General features: G+C 41.8%; 1 protein-coding gene across 2 annotated transcripts in view; it reads left to right on the top strand.

Annotated features, from left to right (window-relative positions):
- The window catches only part of LOC126336866 (NADP-dependent malic enzyme-like), a 401,213-nt gene that overhangs the window by 249,159 nt on the left and 134,082 nt on the right, over positions 1-17,972 (top strand). The window contains exon 1 of one of the 2 annotated variants that reach the window (XM_050000966.1): positions 10,107-10,354. The exons of the other annotated variant lie outside the window; for it this stretch is intronic. Within the exon in view, the coding sequence (XP_049856923.1) occupies positions 10,326-10,354 (29 nt within the window). The 5' untranslated portion in view covers positions 10,107-10,325. Of the gene's footprint in view, positions 1-10,106; positions 10,355-17,972 lie in introns of those variants that run through there. 2 annotated transcript variants of the gene reach the window in all.

Raw genomic sequence — 17,972 nt, 5'->3', positions numbered from 1 at the left:
GTTATGTTGCGCCAAAAATTTCTTTTCTCCCCAGATCTATTAAGAACCTCCACATTAGTTACGTAATATACTCACCTAATCTTCCTTCAGCCCTTTTCTGCGGCACCACATTTCAAAAGCTTCTATACTCTGCTTGTCTAAACTATTTATCGTCCATGTTTCACTTCCAGACACCTAAATTTATATTCGATGTTAACAAATTTCGCTCCTTTGGAAGTGCTCCTCTTGTCATTGCCAGTCTACATTTTATATTCTCTCTATTTCGGGTATCATCAGTTATTATACTGCGTAAATAGCAAAACACACTGCTACTTTAAGTGTCTCGTTTTTTAATCTAATTTTCTCAACATCACTTGATTTAATTCGGCTACATATCATTATCCTCGTTTCGCTGTTATTGATGACAATCTTATATCCTCCTTTCAAGACACTGTCCATTCCGTAGAACTGCTTTTCCAAGTCCTGTGTAGCCTCTGGCAGAACTACAACGTGATCGGCAGAACTCAAAGTTTTTATTTCTTCTCCCTGAACTTTAATTCTCTCTCCAAAATTTTCTTTGATTTCCTTTACTGCATGCTCAATGTGCAGATTGAATAACTTTGGGGGGCGGGGGTCCGGGGCTACGACCCTGTCTCATTCTCTTCTCAACCACTGCTTTTTGTCATGCCCCCGCCCCTTGTAACTGCCGTTTGGTTTCTAGACAAGTTGTAAATAGCCTCTCGCTCCCTGTATTTGGCCCCTCCTATCTTCCGTATTTCAAAAAAAAGTATTTCAGTCAACGTTGTAGAAAGCGTTCTCTAAGCCTACAAATGCTATAAACATAGGTTTGCCTTTCCTTAACTTATGTTCTAAGGTAAGTCGTAGGGTCAGTATTTACTCGCGTGTTCCTCCATTTCTTCGGAATCCAAACTGATCTTCATTGAGTTCGGCTTCTACCAGTTTTTCCGCTCTTCTGTAAATAATTCGCGTTAGTATTTTGCAACCTTGACTTATTAATATTCACACCTGTCAGCAACCTGCTTTCTTTAGCATTGGAATTATTATATACCTTTGAAATCTGAGGATTTTTCGCCTGTCTCACATACCTTGCAGGCCAGATGGCAGAGTTTTGTTATGGATGGCTCTCCCAAGGCTATCAGTAGTTCTGAGGAAATGTCGTCTACTCACGGGGCCTTGTTTCGTTTTAGGTCTTTCTGTGCTCTGTCAAATTCTTCTTGCAGTTCATCTCATCTTCATCTACTTCCTCTTCCAATTCTATAATATTGCCTTTAAGTTCATCTCCCTTGTATGGACCCTCTGTGTACTCCTTCACCTTTCACCTTTCCCTTCTTTGCTTAGCACTGGTTTTACGTCTAAGCTCTTGAGTTCATATAGCTGCTTCTCATTGTCCCAAAGTCCTCTTGAAATTTCCCGTAGGCGGTATCTGTCTTTCCCCTAGTGAGACATGTTTCTAAATCCTTATATTTATCCTCTAGCCACTTCTTCTTAGCCATTTTGCGCTTCCTGTCAGTCTCATTTTTAGACGTTTGTGTTCCCTTTCGCCTGTTTCATTTGCTACATTTTTATACTTTATTCCTTCATCATTTAAATTCAATATGTCCTGTCTTATTCAAGGTTTTCTACTAGACTTTGTCTTTTCATCTATTGGATTCTCGGAATAAAAGTATTTATTGTCATTATTGGAATTTCTTAATAACGTTTGTTTTATAGTACATTCATTAATTTTGGGTGGGTCCCCTGTCATCTACAGCAATTTTTTCTCCGAAACCGATCGATGATTTGAAAAGCGCTTCTGCGGTGTGTTGTGCAAAAACTTTTTCGTAAGTATCAGCGTCTTATGTCGAAGTTATTCTCTTCACAAACGTGTGTCTCACGGGAAAACGGAGTCGCAAAACTATTGATCCTTTAGCATAGGATATGTCACATATGATTTAGTCATTTGAATGAGAGCCCTGTAACTTAAAATGTGAAATGAGTGTGTGATCTCTGAACTAAATGTGCTTTATTTTATAATTCCTCTCTGATTTTTGGTGTCGTAATTGTATGAGTCGTTATGCTAATATAGGACGTCGAGAAATGGGAGAATACTGAATTTTTTCGGTAATTTCTCCTTTGTCAGTGGTTAATGGTAATTATATGTTTGTGACTCTGTTCAAAAATGGGTCAAATGGCTCTGAGCACTATGGGACTTAACATCTGAGTTCATCAGTCCCCTAGAACTGAGAACTACTTAAACCTAACTAAGGACGTCACACACACCCATGTCCGAGGCAGGATTCGAACCTGCGACCGCAGCGGTCGCGCGGTTCCAGACTGAAGCGCCTAGAGCCGCTCGGCCACCTCGTCCGGCTGTGACTCTGTTATTCAGGCAAGAAGCACATCAGAGATGTCACTGCATTCCACTATGGTTGCTTAGTAAGAATTTAGAAAGTGGGACTCATTGTCAGTATGAATTATCAGTCGCTCGGATAAGGATAGGATACGTCAGAAAATAGTACTAAACAAAAATTTCGTCATTCTTCAAGAATATAGAATTCTCGAGGAGTATCTGTACCATTATCTTTACTGTACCTCAAGGATACTCAATTCCGCTAGCTGAGATTGACTTGTTCATACTTGCCGATTATTGTACCACTAGTACGCCAAATTGGAAAATTTTTGGTACTCTGGACAAAAACGCAACATATTCTTCGTTGAAAATATAGATGGGAGTGCTTTTAATGCGTTACAGTGCACGGGGAAGTCAGAGGGCACTTGAGGCAACGTGACAGTGTGCAGCTTTTCTGGATTTAGATATAAATTATCTCGTGACTAGGCAGTAAACATTCTCAAGCTTTTCGTGACTGACGTAACTGTTTACGGGTATGTAGGGGCTACCGTACGTTGATCGCAATACTGCCAACTGATCACCGTCAGAGTGGGATGTACGGAGTGGTCCGTACATCGCACAATCAGCCCATTCACCCCTCCCACTATAACGCGTGCGGAAACCAAACTTCATGTGGTTTTTAAACTGTTCTCGTGTATTACGATGTTCCAGAACACCGAAAATCTTTCCTGCAGGAATTAACGTACAGTCCGCTAATACGAATGCTGTTTACTATGCTCTCTTCGTCCATTAACTACGTAAGACAATAGAAAGCTCCACCAAGATCTATATCATGTCTCCCGGATTTCTGTATAGTTTTCACTGTCCCTAAATAAACGAAATAATACCTTACGGAGTACTTGATCAGCTTTGATGATGCTGTTGTGTGTGTGAGATAGCCGTAACACCGAAAACACACAGCGATAAACGGAAAGATGTGCAGAAGGTCAACGCTTGATGCAGGAAGTGGGAGTTGAGCCCCAACATGAACAAATGTCATGTACTACATACAAACAGAGCTGTTATTGTTTGATTACGCTCTTGGTGATCGACCAGTGAATACAGACAGAACTTAGAATTACCTAGATGTATGCGTCCGGAGCCACTTAAAGCGGAACTGCCACATAAAATTTACTAAAGATTGAGAAGGGTTTGCAGGAATGATTCACTATTCTTTTTTCGCTCTCGACTAAGGAAGGTGCTCGTTTAGAGTTTATCGTCAAGGCCACTTTTGTCAGATAAATTTCCATTTTCTTATACGGACAGGATTTCCGTCGTATTGGATTAAGGATACCTTGTTATACAGTATGTTACTGGGACAGAATTTACTGTGTTACAGAGGATTTACTGTTGACATTTCGAGAACTTGTTGAAGGAATTCGACAAATATCTTATGTAAGCCCAAAACGAAATTTTCACAGAGGAGCGGAGTGTGCGCTGATATGAAACTTCCTGGAACGTTAAAACTGTGCCCCAAACCGAGACCCGAACTCAAGACCTTTACCTTCAGCCGGCGAGTGCTCTACCGATCGAGCTACCGAAGCACGACTCAGTACCCACTGTCTCAGCTCTAATCCCTCGAGAAACCCGTCTCCTTCACAGATATTCTTTTACGAAACTTTCTTCCAGGAGTGCTTGTTTCGCAGGAGAACTTCGGTGTACTCGTTGTTTGGAAAGTAGGAGATGGGATCCGGGAGGAAGCAGAGCCGTGAGGAGGAGTCGTGAGTCGTGCTTGGGTAGCTCAGTCGGCAGGGCACTTATCCGCGAAAGGCCAAGGTGCAGAGTCTGAGTCTCGGTGCGGCATGCAGTTTAGATCAGCTAGCAAGTTTTAATTTCTTCTATGTTTCAATTACCTGTAGAAGCAGCAAACTATCCACATGTATAACTACAGAAGGATAGATAGACTTTTTTAAGTGCACTATGCGCAACCGGAGGGAATGATTCGTCGCGTTGCTTCCTGAAAGTGATAAAAAGAAGGGTTGTGCAAACATGGAAATACCTTTTCTTGGACTCTAAAGACGGCACAATTTGCGAATTAATTGTAAACATTAAGGACAAAATATTCCAGGTTTTCACTACTTTCCATTAATCTGTGGTACTTTAGAGAAATATAAGTACCGAGAGAGGGCGTAACAATATTTAGCAAAAGTAATACGAAACTTGGTAGTATGAAAGGAAGAAAATAGACATTCGTATTGTCTAACAAAAATTCCCATAGTTTTCGGAAAAAGTTTCATTCGTCGTATTTATGGTGTGAAGCGACATTAGTTGGCACACAGGTAAACTGAAGCAAACAGGTGGACTAGACTGGAAGACCTTGAGATATGATACTGGAAGTGGATCGAAGAGATTTCACATAAACATTAATTCACTTCTCTGGAGCCCCGTAGGTTAGCTAAAGTTTTAAGGTTGTTGGTTACGTAGACGTCGTCTTAGTGAAGCATTATTATTATTTTGATACTATAGTTTTGTTTGTCTTCTCTGCGACTTGAGCATTGCCTCTCAGCGCCGACCAATCCCAACGGCGCACCTCTGTTAGTATTTGTGTATGTGCAAGAGTTGAGTCCGATGAACAAGAGGAAAAACCAAGATGAGAGTTTGATTTTCCGTTTTTCTAAAATTATTATTGGAGTGTAACTACTGAGACAATAGCCATCTTATAAGGCTTATTTTGCACCCATCTTGTATGTATTCACTACCCAGTAATGTTAAATTAATTTGCTTCACTTCAGTTTCTTATCTTCATGTGCAGTCATTGAACGCGCCTGAACACACACACACACAGACACACACACACACACACACACACACACACGTCCTTTCTCAGCATAATTTTAACCGTTTTCCTCTTCCAGATATTGAAATAATCCTTGATATCTACCTGTCATCAACTGTAAACCATCTCACATGCACCAATCCAAATGAAGGTTCCAAACGGGTATTTCCTGCCATGCCGAAATCCTACTCACCTCTCGCTAAATCACTGAAGGTAAATGCCAGGATAGTTCCTCTATAAGGGGATCTGGACCCTACTTCTCCAGACTGTGAGACCAGTGCACTGACAATTGCGCCACTTTGCTCGCTCACGGGGTCCCGAGTTCAATCCCGGCAGGGCTGGGGATTTTCTCTGCCCGAGGACTAGGTGTTTGTGTTGTCCTCATCATATCATCATCATCTGTGAGAATGGCTAGATTGTATTGTGAAAAGAAAATGGACTGAATAAAAATTAAAAATTGGGACTTTGTACGGTCGCTGATGACTGCGCAGTAGAGCGCCCCCCCCCCCCCCCCAAAAAAAAAAAAATTGCTCGCTAACGCAGGGATGTGGGGGTAACGGAAGAAATTTTTTTCTTCTGTTTACGTAGCCCGCCCTGCAGCATAAAGATAGTGGCCAGGTATTAAATTAACAATGAAGAATTTCACCGCAACATGCACCACCTGTTGATACAATTCACCGTTGATATTTGGCTTGCATATGGCTGATACTTATTTGTTAAAATGAATGAGAAGCTACTGTGTACGTTTTGGAAGGACAAAAATCATTACGAAATGAAATATAACATCTGTTACTGTAAGGAGAAAAAACTAAAATAATTTTGCAGAACCGGAGACACTGACCAAAACAAGTTGCACTGAACACATGTAAAAGCCAAACGAGCCAAGCGGGAACTTAATCTCTGATAGCGGACGTATGTTCGTATCAAACAATGAGATCGAATAAAGGTCACAAGTTTAAAATTGTTTGGGCAACGGTCAAATTCTTCATAATAGGTTCAATGTACTACCACACACCAACATACAGAAAAACACACACACACACTTGTAGGGAATTCACAAGTTTTTCTGTAGCTATAGAGACAGACGGAAGTCTGCAAGGTTAGAACATAAATTACCGCCGATGTCATTTAATTACACATGGAAGCTGTCATGGAGGTATTACGTTGCTTAATACTGATTTATACGGTATCAGCGCACTTCACGGCTGACGCACTCCAATCCAAAATTCGGAGGAGCGTTGCATTTTCCGCTGGTTGACGGAACATCTACATCTACAGCTACATCTAAATGATTACTCTGCAATTCACGTTTAAGTGGTTGGCAGGGGTTTCATCGAACCGCCTTCAATTTGTTTCTTTACTGTTCCACTCTTGAACAGCGTGCAGGGAAAACGAACACTTAAATCTTTCTGTGCGAGCTCTTATTTCTCTTATTTTATTATGATGATCATTCTTCCCTGTGTAGGTATGCACCAACAGAATATTTTAACATTCTGAGAAGAAAGCTGGTGATTGAAATTTCATGAGAATATTCTGCCACAAAAAAATGCCTTCTTTTCTATGATTGCCACCACCAATTCACGTATCATATCCGTGGAGTCCTGCGGAACCAAAATAAAATAAAATAAAGTCATAGCAAAGGAAACAAAATGTAACGAGATATAAACATTTTTAATTATAATTTTACAAGGAAGACAGCTGGAAGATTATTCTACTTGTGGCTGAAACTGTAAATGTTAGACTTTGAATTTGCCTAACTTTCCATAATCTCACAGTTGGTTGTTACAGAAATAACTAGTCGTCTGAGATTCTATACACCGAAAATCCGGGCTGGATACAGATAGTCTTTTTTCCCGAAGGAATGAAATGGAGAAGTAACTTAACTAATTTTACGATATTTCAGGTCCCAACAATCAGTCAGAAAAGTACAAAATATTTGATGAATTGAACTTCCGCCACTGATAGAACATTTTTATCGAATGAAAATCCGCTTCAGTTTCCAGTAGTTTCTTGATTTATTCCACGGTCGAAACATAAAGCTTAATCTTCAGGTGATACCAAATAATTGAGGGAACTTCCATGTCTGGCGGTCGGGCTAGTCAGTCATGGAGGGAGGGGGGGGGGGGGGGGGGCGCATAGTGATCATGCCTACACACCCACGTCAAACAAACGGAAGAAAGCGTAAGGCCAGCAACCATAGCGCCCACCTAGACCGCTCGACATGGAAGTAACTAGTGACTTCCATGTCGTGTTGTCTAGGCGGGAGCTGTGATTGCTGGCCCTACACTTGTGGGTATAATTCCTCCCCCCCTCCCCCATGACTGACTACATCGGCCGCGACCACCACTATACATGTTCCCATAATTATTTGATGGTACTTGAAGATGAAGCTTTATAATTCGAAACCGATCGTGGAAGAAAACAAGAAATTACTGGTAACTGAAGCGGATTTTAATTCTTTAAACGACCTGAAAGGGTAAGCCCATAAACAAAACCCTGTCATCAACCTGGAGTTGGTTTGAAAACGACAGCAGGCCGGACTGGCCGTGCGGTTCTAGGCGTTACAGTCTGCAACTGAACGACCGCTATGGTCCCAGGTTCGAATCCTACCTCGGGCATGGATGTGTGTGATGTCATTAAGTTAGTTAGATTTAATGAGTTCTAAGTTCTAGACGACTGATGACCTCAGAAGTTAAGTCCCATAGTGCTCAGAGCCATTTCAACCATTTTTTTTAACGGCAGTGCTTTATTAGGCTGGGTGCTATTAGAGATCCCATCGTTTGCCTTCCTCCGCCGTTTGAAATGATTTACCCATCCAGTTCCATACGATGGCAGAACCACGGTTCAAACTTACACCTTTCATGTACGAAGAACAGGAATAAAAGCGAAGATCGGAAGCAATAACACGAATAAAAAAGATGATCGGGTGCAATAATAGGCTATTTAGAGCTTGCGCTGCCCAGATTTCAGAGTCACAGAACTGTATATTCATCTCAGTCACACTGGGAGAGAACAGGAACTCGGAGTCAAAATTAAAAAATATTTATAGGCGTCTGTTATCATGTACCAAAATTATGTCACCAATTGTGCACGCGTTCACGTTCTCCTGCTTTTTGTGCTGTTAAGTGGATAAAATTATAAATTAAATATTAAAACATATTGTTTGGGCGTTGTGGGAAATTCGGAGAAAACAGTTGGGAAATGTTTTCAATAGGAAGAAAATCGAACTATGGGACCTTTGCAATACCATAGCTTAAAAAGAAGAATATGCCTTGGAAGAACAGGCTACGGCAAAGCAGAGCGACACAATAGCATAAATAACAAAAACAGTCTAAAGCAAAAAAAGACGCACAACGAAGGAATTAGGAATTACCCGAATGAGACGGATATCATGAGATATGACGTACAGAGACAAAGAAACAAATTATTACAATTTCAGAAGAATTGCATGATTTATTTAAGAGAAAGAACTTCACAAATCGTGAAGCCAAAAACGCGTTGGCTCACCTATTGCCCCTATGCAAGCAGTTATTCAGCTTGTATTGAGTGATGAAGTTGTTGGATGGAAGGATATCGTGCCAAATTCTGTTCAATCGGCGCTTTAGTTCGTTAAATCTCTAGCTGGTTGAAACATGCTGCCCATAACACTTCAAACGTTCCCAACTGGGGGAGAGATGTGGCGACCTTGCTGGCCGCGCACGAATGCAAGCGGTAGAAACTCTCCCCATGTGTGGGTGAGCATTATCTTTCTGAAATGTAAGTCCAGGATGGCTTTCCATGAAGGACAACAGAACTGGGCGTAAAATATCGACCATGTACCGCTGAGCCGAAAGGCTGCCACGGACGACAACCAAAGCGGTCCTGCTGTGAAATGAAATCGGACCCCAGACCATCACCCCTGGTTGTCGGCCGTATCGCTGGCGACAGACAAATCGCTGTCCCACCGCTGTCTGGTGGCGGGTGGCTTGGTTGTTTGTCATCCGCAGCAAAAACTAGTTCAAATGACTCTCAGCACTATGGGACTTAACATCTGTGGTCATCAGTGCCCTAGAACTTAGAACTACTTAAACATAACTAACCTAAGGACATCACACACATCCATGCCCGAGGCAGGATTCGAACCTGCGACCGTAGCAGTCGCGCGGTTCTGGACTGAAGCGCCTAGAACCGCTCGACCTCCCCGGCCGGCGTTCCAAGATTACAGGACCCCTGTCCACAGAGCTTACCTCATCCAGAACTGGTTTTTTGAGCATGAGAGTGAGGTGTCGCATCTGCCCTGACTACCGGAGTCATCAAGCCAACGTTATTGGGCTCTTGTGGTGTTAGAGTCCCTTGAATACCATATAGATCCCGCATATATCCATTCCAGGACAAGTGGAAGCTGTTTTGAATGCCAACGGTTTTCTTACAACGTATTACACACATTGACGTGTTGTGATTTTTGTGTTTTCATATTTTCATCCATCCCCATATACCAAGCCTTAATCGTCTTTACGTCTGGTGGCCCCCTTTGAAATTCACCTGGGAAATTTCTTTGGACAGCAATGGATGATTTCGTTTCGGCGTACCATACCACGCATTAGCCTCTACCTTGAGATATAGTCACTTCTGATAATTATTTAGCACCTAAAAAAAAATTACTTTCCATTCCCCAAACCACACAAATATATGTCTTTCACAGTTTTTTTTTTTTTTTTTTTTTTTTTTTTTTTTTTTTTTTTACGGGCATCTGGAAATCTGGGAGGTCTCATGTGAACTCCCTGTATTGTACGTACAATAGCTGGAGTGGTGTTGTCGACAGTGAGTTAGCTTACTGAGTGTATAACGGATACAAACTGAGATACACAAGTACAGGACATGACGAAATTTTAAACCTCCGTGCCACCACCACTGATAAGAAAAGAGCTGAGTAGCAAAAATGCAGAAGTAGTGGTCCGAGAATATTGCAGCGACTGTAAAGTGCGCAGCGCGACGCGGCGACCTGGAGCTCGCGAGACCTGGTGGACCCTGCGTGGTCTTCACGCTCGCGTCCCGGCTGAGAGCGCTGCAGCACGCGTTCCCTTGACCCGGGACACGGCGCCTGATAATCCCCGGTCAGCCTGCTGCGGTCGCACTATATACAGCCGTGCCACGATACGCCAGCGCCAGTCCGTCTGCTCCAGGCTTGCACCACGCGCAGACATGTTGGAGAAGCTCGGAGCAGTCTTTCAGTAAGTTGTCTTCGATAACATGTTTATAAACTTTCGGGCCCTGATTGTGTACCAATACCGTTCTTCTGTGTATCTGACTGCATCATTCTGTGCGACATTCCAATCGTTACACATCTTTGTCGTGATGAACACTTTGCAATAGTGATCGAAAAGTTTTCATTCTTTTGTTCCACATTGCAGGATCCCACAAAGAAGAATTTGATTCAGAACTGTCTATTGTAATATGCGTAACGACACGCTCTCGAACATTATGAATGTATGTGTGCACCTCACTAGGAACCCCACGGCTTTCATCTTGATCAAGTCTGTCCGCATAAAATTACTGAGCGGGGTAGCGCACTGCTTTGCGTAAAGAACTCAAACCCCCGTCTGGCCATACTGATTTAGGTTTTCCGTGATTTCCCTAAATCGTTTAAGGCAAATGCCGCGATGGTTCCTTCGATAGGGCACCGTCGCTTTCCTTCTCCATCCTTTCCTAACCCGACCTCGTGCTCCGTCTCTAATGATCTCCTGGTCGGCGGGACGTTAAACCTTAAACTTCGCATAAGACTAGAACAAATCAGGATCAGCGATAACTATGGTTAATCTTAAGATTTATTTATTTATCTATACATTTTGCCTCCAGCAACTGTTCGACATTTAAGCAGATAATAAGTACGTGTATCAGTTGACATAAGACATTTTTATGAAGCACGTGAGCCGACAGAGACAATATGAAATTAATGAAAACTTCACTTTAACAAAGGGCCTTCCGGCCTGATAAAAGTGCGCACAGGATGTCAGGGGGAAAGGTACATCCATTGAGGGGTGATAGTATTAGTGAATCCGACCAAAGGCTTCATTTGTACAGATGCCCTATTCCGAATGGCTTCTCAGCTATAACACTTTTAATGTACGTTGTTATTTATCTTCTGTATTATTCAAACATTATCATTGATTACAACGTACCACAGTGGTATAGAGGAAGTGGAAATCAACAGTTTCACACAGAAAACTTGTGGCCTATCACGTCGGGAAGCTATCTCACATTGGCCTACAAGAACTACCTACACTACAGAATATGTGCGTTGCGCGAGATTTTCAGTATTCTCGCGCTCTATTCGGGCACTCTGTTAGTCCTAGAGACAAAATGAATACGACATTTTTGTAGGAAATTTAAAGTAGTTTAATTTTGTACTGGGATACGTTTTCGCTGTACAGTGCGATTTTAGAGACATTCAAGAAAAACGTATAAAAGTGATATTAAATGTGTTCAGTCTCGGAAATCTTTCGGAATGAAGTTTTTATTTTTATTTTTTTTCAGAAACACTAATACTGTCACCCCTCAAAGCATGTACCTTTCCTCCTGACTTACCCTACATATGATTTCATATATAGTTGTTATTCTCTCAGGAACTGCAGTATCGTAGATATATCAGAATAAAATTCAGTCGTCAGCTGCACAGTTATTTTTATTTTGTTTTACCGGTTTAGGTAGATTTATCTGTCATCTTCAGAAGTCTACAAAATTTGACGTAATATAAATCATAAGAACTTGGCCATATATTTATGAAAAGTATAAAAAGTGTGTTACAATAACTTACTAATTATTGGTTTAGCAGATGTATAATGGCATGACATGTCCAAAATCGTCCGTATTACATGTGATAATTATAGCCACAGATTGCTAATGTACAGTACATGTAATACACTTCTTATACATTACATAAATGTATGGGCAGTCTATTATGATCTATATTATTCCAAATTTTGTGGGCCTCTGATGATAACAGATTATGATCTACATTATTCCAAATTTCGTAGGCCTCTGCAGATGACAGATCTGTCGAAACTGTAAGGCAGAATAAAAATAACCGTGCAGCTGAAAACTGAAAACTGAAGATGAATGATAAGCACAGTTTGTAAATTGTGAAACTGTGGTATACATACCTCAAGAACCAACGACAATAATCTTTCCGTTTAGTTTAGCAGGAGATACTGTTATTTTATAATGATCTCCTTCGCGCAGGATACTATTTTAGAGAAGTCGTATTTACTGGTGTTGCTTTCTGATTTTGTCTGATTGAGATGGGATTGCCGTATTTCAGTTTGTGAAGCACTACACGTAATTCGAGACGCTACTACTACGCATTCTTCTGAACTGTAACTATACCTCTGAATAAATAGGTGGGCTTTCAATATAAATACCTCCTTCCGCATACTTAATCTGCATTAATCAAATCCTACGTATTCTATAGTTGTAGAAAAATTTGCAAATGAATCTCCTGCGTTTGCCTGAAGACGTCGCAACTCTCCAGAGGCAAGGAAAATATAATTTGATGGAACTGTCTCAAACATTGCCGCGCGGAGTGGCCGTGCGGTTTGAGGAGCCCTGTCGGGCATGAGTGTGTGTGTTGTTCTTAGCATAAGTAAGTTTAAGTAGTGTGTAAGTCTAGGGACCGGTGACCTCAGCAGTTTGGTCCCTTAGGAATTCACACACACACTTGGACTTTTTTTGTCCCAAACATTAATCAGTAATAGTACTGGAATTACTTCGTTCTATGGTTAACCACGATTTTTAGTCAACCTACACTCATTTTTAGTGCCTAGTAATATAATCTTTAGTGGTGCATCTTAACTACAAGGAAATCTTAGCGGTTGGAAAAACTATCATAAGATTATGACTACTGGAAGGTATCACACCTAAAAAAAAAAAAAACCTAAGGAAAAGGTTGTATACGTGGAAGAACCCTGGAGATACTAAAAGGTATCAGATAGATTATATAATGGTACGACAGAGATTTAGGAACCAGGTTTTAAGTTGTAAGACATTTCCAGGGGCAGATGTGAACTCTGACCACAATCTATTGGTTATGACCTGTAGATTAAAACTGAAGAAACTGCAAAAATGTGGGAAATTAAGGAGATGGGACCTGGATAAACTGAAAGAACCAGAGGTTGTACAGAGTTTCAGAGAGAGCATAAGGGAACAATTGACAGGAATAGGAGAAAGAAATACAGTAGAAGAAGAATGGGTAGCTCTGAGGGATGTAGTAGTGAAGGCAGCAGAGGATAAAGTAGGTACAAAGACGAGGGCTGCTAGAAATCCTTGGGTAACAGAAGAAATATTGAATTTAATTGATGAAAGGAGAAAATATAAAAATGCAGTAAATGAAGCAGGCAAAAAGGAATACAAACGTCTCAAAAATGAGATCGACAGGAAGTGCAAAATGGCTAAACAGGGATGGCTAGAGGACAAATGTAAGGATATAGAAGCTTATCTCACTAGGGGTAAGATAGATACTGCCTACAGGAAAATTAAAGAGACCTTTGGTGAGAAGAGAACCACGTGTATGAATATCAAGAGCTCAGATGGCAGCCCAGTTCTAAGCAAAGAAGGGAAGGCAGAAAGGTGGAAGGAGTATATAGAAGGTTTATACAAGGGCGATGTACTTGAGGACAATATTATGGAAATAGAAGAGGATGTAGATGAAGACGAAATGGGAGATACGATACTGCGTGAAGAGTTTGACAGAGCACTGAAAGACCTGAGTCGAAACAAGGCCCCCGGAGTAGACAACATTCCATTAGAACTACTGACGGCCTTGGGAGAGCCAGTCATGACAAAACTCTACCAGCTGGTGAGCAAGATGTATGAGACAGGCGAAATACCCTCAGACTTCAAGAAGAATATAATAATTCCAATCCCAAAGGAAGCAGGTGCTGACAGATGTGAAAATTACCGAACTATCAGTTTAATAAGCCACGGCTGCAAAATACTAACGCGAATTGTTTACAGACGAATGGAAAAACTGGTAGATGCAGACCTCGGGGAGGATCAGTTTGGATTCCGTCGAAATGTTGGAACACGTGAGGCAATACTGGCCTTACGACTTATCTTAGAAGAAAGATTAAGAAAAGGCAAACCTACGTTTCTAGCATTTGTAGACTTAGAGAAAGCTTTTGACAATGTTGACTGGAATACTCTTTTTCAAATTCTATCGGTGGCAGGGGTAAAATACAGGGAGCGAAAGGCTATTTATAATTTGTACAGAAACCAGATGGCAGTAATAAGAGTCGAGGGGCATGAAAGGGAAGCAGTGGTTGGGAAAGGAGTGAGACAGGGTTGTAGCCTCTCCCCGATGTTATTCAATCTGTATATTGAGCAAGCAGTAAAGGAAACAAAAGAAAAATTTGGAGTAGGTATTAAAATTCATGGAGACGAAGTAAAAACTTTGAGGTTCGCCGATGACATTGTAATTCTGTCAGAGACGGCAAAGGACTTGGAAGAGCAGTTGAACGGAATGGACAGTGTCTTGAAAGGAGGATATAAGATGAACATTAACAAAAGCAAAACGAGGATAATGGAATGTAGTCAAATTAAATCGGGTAATGCTGAGGGAATTAGATTAGGAAATGAGACACTTAAAGTAGTAAAGGAGTTTTGCTATTTAGGAAGTAAAATAACTGATGATGGTCGAAGTAGAGAGGATATAAAATGTAGACTGGCAATGGCAAGGAAAGCGTTTCTGAAGAAGAGAAATTTGTTAACATCTAATATAGATTTATGTATCAGGAAGTCGTTTCTGAAAGTATTTGTTTGGAGTGTAGCCATGTATGGAAGTGAAACATGGACGATAACTAGTTTGGACAAGAAGAGAATAAAGATTTCGAAATGTGGTGCTACAGAAGAATACTGAAGATAAGGTGGATAGATCACGTAACTAATGAGGAGGTATTGAATAGGATTGGGGAGAAGAGAAGTTTGTGGCACAACTTGACTAGAAGAAGGGATCGGTTGGTAGGACATGTTTTGAGGCATCAAGGGATCACAAATTTAGCATTGGAGGGCAGCGTGGAGGGTAAAAATCGTAGAGGGAGACCGAGAGATGAGTACACTAAGCAGATTCAGAAGGATGGTACTGGGAGATGAAGCAGCTTGCACAGGATAGAGTAGCATGGAGAGCTGCATCAAACCAGTCTCAGGACTGAAGACAACAACAACAACAACAAGAAAAATGTAACTTTCACACGACGTGTCACTGGCACGTAACGTAGCTCGATGAAACCTGGACACTACAGTACAGTACAGTAAAGAGGGGAACTGAAAGAAAAACGCAAGGAGAGACCAACAACATGTTTGACACTTTCATTCAAAGAAAGTAATTAAACTGAAGGCAGAACCGTTTATGATGGGTCCCTGTGCATTAAAAGACACGCAATATGGTTCTTAACAGGGCGTGTGTTCACCACGGACAGGAATGCTTGTTGCGCAGCGTGCTCCAATGGTGGCCAAAAGCCTTGTAAGGAGTTTTTGTGGTAGGCCGTTGCATAGCTCCACCAGCGCGACTGATAACTGGTCTATAGTCGTTATGCATTGGACGTACTGCAATACATCTCTCCAACGCATCCGCAAGGGCTCGATGCGGTTTAAGTAGGAGACTAGTCTATTCGACGAATATCCTCTCGTTCCAGGAGCCCTATCATCTGCCTTGTTCGGTGCAATCGCCCGTTGTCAACTATAAAAATTAAGTTAGGGCCGAATGCATTCCTGAAAAAAACGCACATGGGGAAGGAGAAAATCATCGCAACAACTGACTGGCGAATGAACCGTGTTCAAAGATTTGGAGGCCAGTACTCCCATGTAACATTGTGTCTCCCCACAACATAACACATGTACCATCAAAACGATCATTTTAGGCAGTGTCCTTTGGGGCATTACATGTTGACACCTCCCTCTATATGAGGGCACGTCCAGAATTCACATTGGTCCACCTCCAGCTCTTGGCACCATCGCAAATAGTGCAGCCGACGTGTCAACGGAACTTACTGGTCACCGGGCTAAAAGACTATCTCGACGCAATCGCCGTGCCACTGTGGAGCGTGAGATTGTGTGCCTTGCAGACCTGTTAGATGCGGTTGCAATTGCACCTGCTGTTTGACGCGGTTCCCTTTTTGCATGTTGCATAATTTAGCGGTCAGCTGTTGCTATACCTGACCCTGGTCTACCATGTGCTCTCCTTCGGACAGCACTGTCTGTGATTCATAACGCTCCCTACGCACGTAAAACAAAGCTGTGAGCAATACCGAACTCCTGGGCTACGTTCGTCACATTAAGTCCTCCTTCCAGTTTTCCAATGATTTTAGCCCATATGAAGTCATCCAACTGTTGTCTCTGGGCCATGTTGCAATGAAGAACACCACAATAGCACATCATGACTACTCAATGATTGACACACACTCTCTTTTCCCATTGCTTCAACTGCCTCGTGTTAGTGGCGTTATAGTCACGCAGAACTCAGGCCATTTGGACGTTCAGCTTTCTTTGCATGACTGGGTGACATCTGGTAACATGTTCCCGCATTATTTTTATGTTAGATCTACCTTAAGTTTTGCAGAACAGTGTATAGCTAAATTAACCATAAAGATTTTCTTGTTTTTCACTGAGTCCTGAACAAAAGATGGTTAATGGTGCTCTTTCGGACTTACAACCAAATGGTTGGTTCTGTTTCAATGCATAGTATTTCGACGACCGACCCACTCGTCTTCTTTTGTTCAAATGGTTCAAATAGCTCTAAGCACTATGGGACTTAACATCTGAGGTCATCAGTCCCCTAGACCTAGAACTACTTAAACCTCACTAACGACCATGCCCGAGGCAGGATTCGAACCTGCGACCGTAGCAGCAGCGTGGTTCCAGACTGTAGCGCCTAGAATCGCTCGGTCGCAGCGGCCGGCTTGAGGTATTCTGAGCTCTGTTATTGTGGTTTAAGTCCAGGTGACGAGTACACATAACAACGCTGCTCGCAGAGCCCAAAAAAGTCCACTTGGCCCGTCGTTGAATACTGCACATAATCCATAACTCGGTCGATGATCCGAAAGTGTGCCACTATTCAGTCACGCAAAGAGAACCTGAGAGATCACGACAGATGGTTGCGTACCACTACAAGGAATTGTTTGTCTTAAAACATTAAAAATGACTAATTTTGTCAAAACAAATTCTCTATAATAATATGGCTGTTTAAAACAATGCCCTGATCAGTAGTACATCCCTAGGGACCCACGTTAACTAGGTCACAGCGACTACAAACGACAGCCACGGCAGTCGTCAGATGATCAGCTGGTCGTTTGGCAGATGTCAACAGGGTTCAGGCACTGGCCGCCCGAAGCGCTGTGAAACTCCTTCTCCTTGCTGCGGCGCGGAGTTCCGTGACTTTAATATTGTCGGTGTGTTTTGCTTTCCATATTTATTCGTTCACTTGGTTATCCATCAAAGAGAAATGATTAGATACTCTTTTGTGTAAGCGAGTACAATGTCTTTTCTGGTTATCATGTTGAATGTGAACTCGTGCTATTTAACGAAATAGGATGTTACACTAAGACACACATTCGTTCGCATCTAATTCTTGCTGGGACTAGAACGCAATATCGAGTTCGCAAGTCTAGCAGCTCGCAGATTTGCTACAAGTTAATACCATTGTTCAGTGTAGCTACTGGCGAGACATTAAACTGAAATTAAAAAACGTATAGTTCTGACCATACAAACACTAATACGAGACATTAACGAATCTGGAGGCAGCTTATTGTGTTACGGTACAGCACAGGCATATCTTTTTGGCGGCCATAACGACATGCAAGA

Source organism: Schistocerca gregaria, chromosome 2 (assembly GCF_023897955.1).
Source record: "Schistocerca gregaria isolate iqSchGreg1 chromosome 2, iqSchGreg1.2, whole genome shotgun sequence".
Classification (NCBI taxonomy): Eukaryota; Metazoa; Arthropoda; class Insecta; order Orthoptera; family Acrididae; genus Schistocerca; species Schistocerca gregaria.
The sequence above is the reverse complement of the archived record's forward strand: the minus strand, read 5'-3'. Positions and strand labels throughout refer to the sequence as shown.